Source organism: Oratosquilla oratoria, chromosome 27 (genome assembly GCF_046742065.1).
Source record: "Oratosquilla oratoria isolate Oo_2021 chromosome 27, ASM4674206v1, whole genome shotgun sequence".
Lineage (NCBI taxonomy): Eukaryota > Metazoa > Arthropoda > Malacostraca > Stomatopoda > Squillidae > Oratosquilla > Oratosquilla oratoria.
This window is the reverse complement of record NC_134803.1, coordinates 37,333,446-37,345,033: the sequence shown is the minus strand read 5'-3', so window position 1 is coordinate 37,345,033 and position 11,588 is coordinate 37,333,446. Positions and strand designations below refer to the sequence as shown.

Here is an 11,588-nt window from a genome sequence, read left to right as displayed (position 1 = left end):
CCTTGGTATACCTCACAGAATCAAGTGTAATAATATTCGGGAAGAAAAGAAACTTTGGCTTTGTTTAATTCCCCTCTCTTATACAGAGTAATGGAACTTGACTAAATTGGATGATTGGAAGCAAAGGGGCTTCCTACAGAGGAATATTTTGAGTGACTATCATACATAAAGACAGTGGTGAAAGAAAAGTAGAAAGTGAGAGATGTAATATAAAGTAAAAGTACAAAAGAGAGTTGGCCCATAGCAACAACAACAGAGTGGTGAAAGGGGACCTGAGAAGGGAACAGTAGACGGATTAATAGTAGAGGCAGCAGTGGCATTTGAACCCACGCCTCCAAAGAGATGGGACTGGTGCATCAAACTAAAGGACAGTGCAAGATATGGTTACGAGACTGGTTGCGTGCTTGTAGTTGCATGCAACCACAATCACTCTGTGCATGCAACTACAAGCACAATCATAACAGATGAAAAAGGAAACTAGAGATTTTAAAAGAAAACATAGATCCTGGGAAGATTAGGGCTAGGTTTATATTAAATTTCCAGCAAATGGAAGATATCAACCAATATGAAGCTTATAAGAAGGCATTCATTAAACACTTTCAGTCAAAGTGTGATCAGGATCCAATCAAGTCTTTGGTTAGAATGATAGAGTAAAAACAAGTGAATCTGACACAGAATTTTGAGCAAAATTAGACAGATAGTCTAAGGACAGGATTTCTATGTTGAAGGATTCAGACTGGATAGAAAGATCTAGTGACAAAATAAAAGCTTCTCAGGTTACTAAGTACCATTTGCATTGCTGATAAACATTTTTGACAGAATAACGACAGAAAAGCTGTATAGATTACCTTCTTCAAGGTTATAGTGCAACTAAAGCAATTAGTCCATACATGATGGCAGTGGGAATGCAACAACAGAACTTAGGAACTCCAGTAGTAATTACTGAAACAGAGGATCTGAACATAGAGTTTGAAGCACATCAAGGAATACTTGCATTGGATGTTACAATTTTAATACCTGGGGGCATAAAGCACAAGTGTTATCATGAAACTATTTGTAGAAATTGAAATATGAGGGTCATTATAGAAACCCATTTTCTGTTTGTATCACCAGAGGATCGGACATAGAAATACAGGAGTGTAGAACAAAACCAAATATTTGTATTCACCCAGAAGCAAGAGGAAAACCCCCAGACAAAAAATAAAACACTCCAGAGCTACCCATAGAAATACACATAGAGAGTATTGTGTTAGGGACAAGAATGACAGAAGGGTGAAAGAAAACACCAACATCAAAGACAATTGTAAACTGACTATAACAATTAGGACTTTTTAAGGACTTCTCATTGTGGGTAGTGTTCAATAACCTATTCAAATATTGATACAGGATCTGTAGTTAATGTTATAACTAGCCAAGTTTTAAACCAGTTGAAACCTGGAGTAAAACTCTTGGAACCAATCCATTACTCATTGCAAGGAGTAACTGGAAGTCAGTTAAGAACATTAGGTAAGGTCGAATTAGAGGTCATCCTATATAAAAATGAGCATTTGCACATTCCAGTGATAGTTGTAGAAGAATCTGTTTTCCCAGGAGATTTTCGATAAGATTTGCAACTGAGAAAAAAAAAACATGGTCATATGTCCTGCTGAGTTAGGATCTTAGTGAAATCACAGTTAATCCCATTTTTAAATCAACCAGACTTAGAGCCAGTATCAATAATCAGAGGATCACTTTAAATAGATAGGGAAGATAACAATGATAGGTTGAATAGCAGGGCAGAGCAGTCCAGACCAACAGAAAAAGCCTCATCTAGTGAACCCAATTCAAGATGTTCAAGAAATCCCATAAATTACTAATTCATCAACTTCAAACGAAGCTTTGCTAATTGTGGATGGTGGCATAATGAAGTTGACTTTATTATACTCCAGAGCAATTAACAGAGTAGAAGTGTAGTTAAATGGAGTCATTTTTTTAGACTCTGAAATTTTAATCATCCTAGAGTCAATTAAATTCAAAGGTTTGAAATTGGACTCAGGGATCTATAAGACAAACAAGAACATGGTAGAAGTATTTGTGATTAGTACTTTGAATAAAGACATAGTCTTAAGGTACAAAAATAGGATGTTTTCAAGATTGTTCAAAACCCATTAAGATTCTAAATGAGAGTACTGAGGAGTTGGAATCACCAATTTCATAAATCTGTTCAGTTCAGGAAGAAAAAGATTTGGGAGAGAAATATAAGAATAAACTAGAACCTACTAGTTGTCCTGACTTGGATGAAAGCTTAGTTGCTTTGCTCTTGAAGCACAAAGCAATTGCTTTGCTGGGGGATGCCTTGGGCAAAACAACCGTTTTAAAACATCAGATGAAATCAAAACCAGGGACTCAACCTATCTATATACCTGCCAACAGATTACCATATTCCAAACTAGCTACTGTAGATAAATTGATCACTGAAATGTTATCATAGGATATTGTTGAACATAGTAAAAGTGAATGGAACTTCCCTCTGATTCTGGTGCCAAAATCAAATGGTACCATGAACCCAGTTATTGATTATAGGGAATTGAAACAGACAATACCTGACCAATTACCATTACTGGTCATAGGGGAAATTCATAGAAGTTTGAGAACTGAGAATAGGTATTTTATCACTATAGATATCAAATCTGCTTTTTGGCAGATCATGTTGCATGAAGACTCACGAGAATTCACAGCATTTTCTAATCCAACAGGACACTACAAGTTCAAATGAATGCCATTTGGGTTATGTAATAGTCCATTAACTTATATGAGATTAATGAATACAGTTCTAGATGGGTTGTTAGGAAACACTGCCAGTGTATTTCTAGATGATATTTTAATAGTTTCCCAAACAGCGGCTGAGCACTTTAAGAAATTAGATTTGGTATTCTCAAGACTAGTTGAAGCAGGATTGAAAGTGAAACTTGAAAAATGTAAGTTTTTGCAGGACAGTGTTATTTATTTGGGACATAAAATAGACAGGCATGGACTTAGTACAGTAAATTCAAAGGTTGAAGCAGTAAAGAATTATCCAGTTCCAATGTAGAAAAAGTTAGAAGTTTCTTGGGATTGACAGGATATTATAGGAAATTTATCCAAGGATATGCAGACATAGCTAATCCATTAAGTTCTTTGTTGAGGAAAGATTCAAAGTTCATGTGGGGACCTGCACAACAGCAAGCTTTTGACAAGTTGAAAGATAAACTTACTAGTTCTCCAGTTCTCATATTTCCTGATTATAAGAAGTTCATTCTTTGTACTGATGCATCTGACAGGGTTAGGAGGCATACTGATGCAAGAGAGAATTGGAACTTTGAAACCAATAGCTTACACACCAAGACTTTGTAATAGTGCAGAGAAACTACCCTATAACAGAGAAACCTTAGCAGTGATATATTCATTAGAAAGTTTTAGAGATATGATACTGGGATATCCAATTGGAGTGTGGACTGATCATACAGCTATTCAGAACTTATCTAAGCATAAGAATCTTGGGGGCAGACTAGCCAGATGGTTTGCGATACTTCAGTATCATGAAGTTAGATTTGAATATATTCCGGGTAGAAAGAATGTTGCAGCAGATGCACTATCTAGAAATATTAGCTAACCAACAACAGGGTTGATCAATTGTCTGTAGTATAGATGAGCTAGTAACCTTAGATGAGAGTATTACCCGGTACCCTTCACAAGATGACAGTGAGGTGCTGAGGCAAGATCTGATGATAGACTATCAACACCAAAAATTGGTTTTCCTGATTTGAAATCCAGTGCTAATGTTGTTTGTAAATTGGTGTCTCTTATTCCTCACTGTAAGAATCAATCACAGACTGTTCATGGATAATTTGTTCTCAACAATTCCTCTGTTTCTTGAAATGTTCATGAGAGGTATGTTGTGCATGGGAACTGTTCAGAGTAAGTCTCGCTGGACTGAAGCTTATTTCAGATAAGGACCTAAAATCAAAGGGAAAGTCTGTCTTTGTAGAATATGAAGGAAAGGTTAGCACATGTGCAGGTTCTGTAAGGGTTGTTAAATGGAATAACAATATATGCACAGTCATGTCTACAAGAGGATCTGCTCAACCTGTCACAACTATTGGATGCTGGGACAAAAATGTATCCACAACACAGAAAACTGATGTAAGGTGTCCTGCTCTTATCAAGTATTATAATGCTAATATGAGAAGTGTTGATAAAATGGATGCCCTTATTGCTTTTTATAGGATGTTTTTCAGATCAAAGAAGTGGTATCATTGGCTTTTTTTTTTTTTATAATTTTTTTGATGTGGCACTAGTCAATGCTTGGTTGGTGTACAGACAGGATCACACGCCTTTTGGGGTCTCTGCAAAGCCTCTAAAATTGCTTGATTTCAAACTAGTTTTGTCCTCATGCCTGGATCTGCAAAACAAGCCATTGACAGGTAAGAAGAGAGGTAGGCCATCAGCTGGTGGAGTTGATGACAAGCAAGCTGAGAAAAAGCACAAAGGTCATACCACTAAAGCAATTCCTCCTAAGACAATTAGGCATGACCAGGTTGGACATTTTCCTGTAACTCTAAAAAAAAGAGGAAGGTGCAAAATACCTGGTTGCAAGTCGTCACCTGTAACAAGGTGCTTGAAGTGTGAACTCTGTGTATTGCCTCAGACAAAAGGTGTTTCTTGGATTTTCATGGGGTTCGCTATGATCTGCAAACACTGCCACATGAAAAATTATTTGCTCTTTCTAGTACAAGAAAAAAGTTATGTTTCAGGAATTTTGACTCATTTCAGTACCTTTTAGTTGGTTTTCATTTGTCTCTAATTGGGAATGAGATACGGTATTTCTTGATCTGTACACATTGTCACATGCATAAGGAACTGATTTCTCTTATACTTGATAAGAAATTTGTGGTACAGGAGTGTTAAATATTTTACCAGTACCTTTTAGCTGGCTTTGATTTGTGAAAATGTGTATTTTCTCATTCAGTGTAATAATAAAATATAGCAAACTTCACTCACTACATTCATTATCAATTTTATCAAATGTTTTTATCATAAAAAAATAATAATCTTCACTTTCAGGTAAGATTAAAGCTTGGTATGTAATAATTCTGTATTTTGGCTATATTTCACTAAAAGGCATGTCCTGTGCTCAGATCATCGAAATAGGCACATTTGCAAAAAAAAAAAAAAAAAAAAAAAAAAAAAAAAAAAAAAAAAAAAAAAAAAAAAAAAAAAAAAAAAAAATTATAAATATATATATATATATATACTGTATATATACACTCCTCAACTTACGTTTTAGTTACGTTCCAAACGGCTGAACGTAACGTGAAAATGAACGTAAGTTGTTACTGTACTATACATCCATTAATTGTACTACCGTATCTTATAAAACACCCCTAAATCATTAATTATAATCATAACATTGCAAAATAATAACATTAATTTCAAATAAATTAAATTCAAGCAACATAAATTGAGATGGTGGAGGAGAAGGAGGAGGGGGAGGGGGAGGAGGAGGAGGAGGAGGAGGCAAGGCACGTTCAGTCTGTCGTTTGCGCCATGTAAACAATGGATGCAGCGTCATGCGTAAGTATTGATTGAACTACGGAGAGTGCGCTAAACTCAAAAATTCACTCAAATTTTTTTTTCACAATTTTTTTTTAGTCAGTTCAAACGTAAAATCGAAAAAACGTGAAATGAATGAACATAAGTAGAGGAGAGTCTGTATATCTAAGAAAAATTAAAAAACAAGGCCATTTTTGTAATCTGGCATGCAAAAGCAATCAAAAACACCTACCGATTTTTTTTTTTTTAAAACGTGAACTTAATTCGTAACATTAAGGGCTAAACAACCAAATTAACACAGCCAGGAGAAATGTCCCATTATATTATTTTGGGGGAAGACAAAATCCTCCCATATGAAATCTTGATTGCAGAGCAGAAACCTGAGTATAATATAGATGATTACATCTCAAATAGTATACATACATTTCAAGTTATACATCAAAGAGTTAGGGAACGTATGAAAGAGTATACACTACCGATTCTGGAACAAAGAAGAGAAAAAGATCTACGGACTATTTATAGAATCATGAAAGGAATGGATATCCTATATAGAGACGATTTATTAAAATGGGACAACGAAAAAACAAGAGGACAAGAAAAGAAACTCAAAATGGATAATCATAGAAGAGATCTGAAAATAGCTTCACACACAGAGTGGTGGATACCTAAAATAAATTAGATATGGAAACAGTGTGTGCAAACACTATTCAAGATTTTAAGAAAAACTTGATGCTGAATGATACAAAGATGGGTCACCATGAGCATGGCTCCCTTCCCGTTTAATACATACATACATATACCAAAGGCTTTTTCCACCTTACACTGGGGGGTAGCCAAAAAGAAAAAGGCATAGAAATCACTCCCACCCATTTCATTTCCCATATATTCCACTCCCCTCCACCCTCCTATCTTGGCACCTCCTGGTAAATACACTAACAGAGAGCTTAATGATCTAAAAAAGAAATTAAACATAGCCAAAAGTGAAAACAAAAGAATGGAAAATGAAGATATAAACAAAAATGAAGCTTTGAAAAAAGAGGTAAAAGGACAAATACAATTGGTGACTGAAAAAGTTGAAGAAACAATAAGAGACAAACCTCCAAGAAATAAAAAAATCAAAGGAAAATGGAACAAGAAAACCAGAAAATAACTTTTGAAGAAATAGTACAGGAACAAGTGGAAAAGAATGCTAAAAAAAAACTGTAATTAAAGTAATTAAGGAGAAAGAGAACTGGGTCACACAGTGGGTAAAAAAAAAAGTACACAGTTTATGGTATTAAAGGTCAGATATCAACAGATATACCATTCGCTAAAAATCATCGTATTGCTCGAAAAAGTACTTTTTAAAAGCATACAAATAAAGTTTTTACCTATTACAGAAGAATTTATTCAGAAAATTCACTTTTAATTGCGCCTCGCATACCACTTTTCCGAAGTCTAGATATTCAGAATAACAATATTGTTTGTTTGGCAACTGTGACGTCAAGAACGCGGAATTCCCCGAACCTTTCCCGAAGCGCACGGGCGGAATGTTTCGAATAGCAGACGACGCAATGAAATGAAGACAAAACTGTTTTTTGCCAAATTTGATAAGATGTAGATGGTGGAATTATATAGAATACTGTCAGTATGTTTTTTTATGTACATTATACTGTAAATACAAAAAGTTATGGAAGTCTTGATATCTGACCTTAAAGAGATCTGAAAAAAAATAGTTTCCCACACAGAATGGCGGATGTCTGGAACAAATTGGACTAGGCAATAGTGTGTGCAAAATCCATATCAGAATTTAAGAAAAAACTAGATGCTGAACGATACAAAGAGGGGTCAGTATGAGCATAGCTCCCTTCCCATATAACACAACTAGGTAAATACAAGAGATGAAAAAGCAACAACACAAAATAGCACATTAATAGAATTACAAATAGAGGATTTAGTCAGTCAAATTACATACACCCCAAAATAAACTTTCACTGAGGTACTAAGGATAATTGATTTTGCAGGTAGAAATAAATACAAGATCCTACACTTAGAAACTAAGGAAATGTCAGTTAGACACTTAGACGATTTAAAGAAGACTAGGATAGAATTTGATGATGATGATAAATGTGTAACTGAAGGAAAAGGTACACAATGTATTAGCTTTGTAAATGAAACCTTGAATCCAGGGGCATATAGGGAGTGTGTTTATAGTATCATGTGTGAGTTGAGTATTATCTTCATCATTTTTACATACAGCATTAATATTGTTGATATGTATGGTACATGCCTGAGATGAGAGGCCTGAACTACTTGGGACCTTTGGTGTGTCAGACAGATGTGCTACCTAACCTTGGTCAGTCATGAAAACTTGGAACTGTGCCAAAATATATGGACAGTGCCAATAAGTAATGAACGATATTTTCTTTTGCGAAACATTGAAAATTCTTATGCAGTTTCACCAGTATGTTCTACACAAAAAGTGATATAAGTGTGAAACAAATGTGAAATTATGCACACTCTACTATTACTAACATCTTTAATGCTGTGTATATAATTGTTGTAACATATCTCACATATACACATCTCAATCTTTGAAAATGTGAAAACATTCTCTATTGAGATCTAACACAAACAACTATTCTAATAATGTCTTATCTTAAAATTGTTGCTGTTCTTAATCAAATTTCAAAATCAGAAAGAAGACAGTGAATACTATTTGACAGATTTTCTGACTTTGTTATTGGTAAATTACGACATCTTAAGACCAAGGTAGTAGTGAGTTTTGCAAATTAATTTATGACATTGAATATACATCTGTATTATAATTGTTTTATTTTGATGTTATAGACATTAGTGCATTTTGGAGGGATTACTTATTTCTTTATGTGTGGCATATGTTTTGAAGACAACATCCACTGAAGGATAACATTGTTAAGCCAGTTTATGCAGAAATAGTTTTTTTAGCTTCTTGTATAGGATATTTTTCAAGTGTGCATTTCCAGCGAACCCTGAAAGGTTAGTAGAAAGTTGTTGGTCCATTCAGGGGATCTATCCATTGTCACAATAGTTTTGCACTGTTTTGGTTAGGAAAGGTCTACAACCTGAAAGAATAAAAATACAATGTGTATCTTATTTATAGTACAGTAAAACTTCAAAGATCTGGACATGGTCTTTGTTAGTTTGAAACTACAAAGGTAAAGCCAAAAGAAGTTTAAACAAAGGAATACAAACTTAATGAGCTAAAAATAAACAAATTATTACATCTCACTATTAGGGTAAAATATTCCTTGCCAAAGACACCATTAGCATATGTGAATGATTGTTTATGTACTATTCAATTACAGCATACATAACCTACTGGCAATCATGCCTGACTGTGCTGACAGCATCCAGTGTCGTTATTTCTTGGACTGCATTATGTTTTTATTAGATACATTTGCAAAAGACCTTTAAGAAAAGTTGGCATAATGGACAAGGAGATTTGCTCTTGAATGGAGAGAGAGAGAGAGAGGAAAAAAAAAAAAAAAAAAATTGGCAGTCCTCTGTGTAAATAATACCAAATGTTTTATCAGAACTCTGTTCCAACTCCCAAGGAGTGTTCCCAGCATATGTGTCAACCATATCCCACATTACCACATGACAGGTGACTGGAAGACTGCATCACAGGTAACTGTTCAGGATGTACTTCACCCCATACTACACAACACATGAAATACTGCAGTGTACACAATTACACCTGTCAACAACATAACATACTTTATAAGGGATTTGTGGGAAAACCCCATTCCACCCATGGCATTCCTCAGGGAAATGGGACTGCTAAGTCTGATAGTCAAAGAAATGACAACAACCACATCCCATTTTCTATTACATCTAGCAAATTAAAGGTTTCTGCTGCTTAGGTTCTATTTCACTGCTAATCTCATCTTTGAGTTCCACACAATCCAATGGGGCAGCTATTTCCTTTTTTGTGGAACCAATGACAAACACCTGCAGGAATTTGTTTAGGCAGTCATGCAAGACAGCAAAACTGATTTTTCAAAACCCATCAACCCCCACACCTCCATAAAGGGGGGCAGCCCTGAGGGGCTGACACTTGGTCTCTAGACCAGACCCAAGATCTCTCTCTATCAACTTCATCTGTATACCCTAGTCCCTACATTTAAGCGTTTTTACATTGGGGAGCTGACAATTAGCTCTTTCCCCTTACCACTTTCAGTAGTAGGTGACATACAAATTACTACGCGACGAATACAACATTGACTGTGTACTTTGACTCGACCATTCCCTTTATAAAGGAGAAAGGCTTCCTGAAAATAATGCATATGTATTAGTTATTGCATACCTAATAACCACATGTAAAGCTTCGCGAGAACGAATACTTTGACTCACACCAGCTGTTCGATCCAAGCAACCCAGGATCACAATAACAGAGTTGAGAATTTCAACGAGAACCCACTGTGTTGGATAAGAAGAAATTAAATAGATGATATCCATATATTTCGATCACGGACTGTGATCCTCTTCAGTGGAATACAGAGTAGTGGAGCAAAAGGTATGTCTTATATACAGAGAAAGACGAAAGAACATGAGCAGGGCTTAAATGGCATGAAATGCTTTGCGGGGCAAATCACCCGTCTTCACCAAAGATGGTAAGAATTCATTGACTGCCCAGGTAGTAATACAGTCTGGTGACCATTGTCCATTTGAAATATTATAATTAGGAAATTTATTTATCGAGGCGGATTCTATTGTTTTCCTTTTGAAACTGCACTTTGAATTAAAAATAATTTTTGCCTTATTCCAATCCATACGATGGCCTTCCTTGTCTACGTGTTGGAAGACAGCGGGATTTTGTTGTGCATATTTAACTGAATTCTTGTGTTCTTTCATTTTAGTGTGTAAATCTCTACCTGTTTGTCCCCAACATACCTTTTTACAATCCGAGCAAGGAAGTAGGCATACGTGCATAACTTCAATATTTAATTACTTGAAAAGCACGCATTTGCGTCGGAAATGATGTACACCATCATCATTCATATCACATTTCTCACCAGAAACACATCAAGCCACACATCATATTCTATGGCTGGGTGAAACTATAAATTGACCACTATTTTCTTAGACAATTTATTCGGAAAACTAAAAACAAAGTTTATGTCTTTCTGTGGTAGAAATTGCGAACTATCATCTATGGACTTATGTAAGGCAATTTGATACAGTTTTTGTCCCATACGAAATTCTTAGTGGAATGGGAAGTCACTATGGATCCACAGTCCGTGATCGAAATATATGGATATCATCTATTTCATTTCTTCTTATCCAACACAAGTGGGTTCTTGAAATTTACGAATGTGTTACATTACTTTGTAGCTAAAGTATATTGATGTTTCAAACTTTCAATATTATATGCATATAATTCTTACTAACCGTGCAATGGTTGCCCAGGCAATACAAAATAAAATTCAGAAGAGGCTTGGAGAAATATAAATTACATGAAACACTTCACTTTATCTTGGAAGATAAAGAAGTCAAATCTCCAACCTTGGCAATGTACATGATAAGTAAACGAGATGAACGTAACTATTTACGAGTGACTTTTTGAGGCATTACTGAATAAAATCGTCACGATGAAATACATGTTTACAATAATACATTTACCTCAGAGGTTAGAATGTACACGGTATTTTCTCCCACACGATTTCAACGCAGCCCACTCTCGACATGTATGAGACACTTATGCCTCATGAGTCTTCCCAGGAAGTGTTCAGTGCAGTGTTGCCAAACTTGCCACTGTCATCTCATTCATCTGTGCCAGTTCCCAAACTTCCCACAAATGAGTGAGTTTTTTTTACACAAAATTCCCACAAGGAAATCTGAATTCCCACATTTTTTCCACAAAAAGAAGGAATTATTATAAACACAAATAAGTTCATTGCAACATATATTAATGGTAAGCAGTTTAAACATGATAGGTTGAAAGCTACAGTAACTTAAAGTTCACTATAATACTATTATAGATAGATAGACTTTAT

The 11,588-nt window shown here is 35.3% G+C and overlaps 1 protein-coding gene across 6 annotated transcripts in view; it reads right to left on the bottom strand.

Annotated features, from left to right (window-relative positions):
• The window catches only part of LOC143039957 (uncharacterized), a 56,452-nt gene extending 45,100 nt beyond the window's left edge, over positions 1-11,352 (bottom strand). The window contains exons 1-2 of one of the 6 annotated variants that reach the window (XM_076210433.1): positions 11,215-11,342; positions 4,605-4,707 (exon numbers count right to left, since the gene is read on the bottom strand). Coding sequence is in view for 1 of the 6 variants with exons in the window: in XM_076210431.1 (XP_076066546.1) it covers positions 9,899-10,050 (152 nt within the window). In the remaining 5 variants the exon portion in view is untranslated. Of the gene's footprint in view, positions 1-848; positions 925-4,604; positions 4,717-9,898; positions 10,066-10,983; positions 11,109-11,214 lie in introns of those variants that run through there. The other 5 variants (XM_076210434.1, XM_076210432.1, XM_076210438.1 and 2 more) reach the window with 5 other exon arrangements.
• Positions 11,353-11,588: the final 236 nt, after the last annotated feature.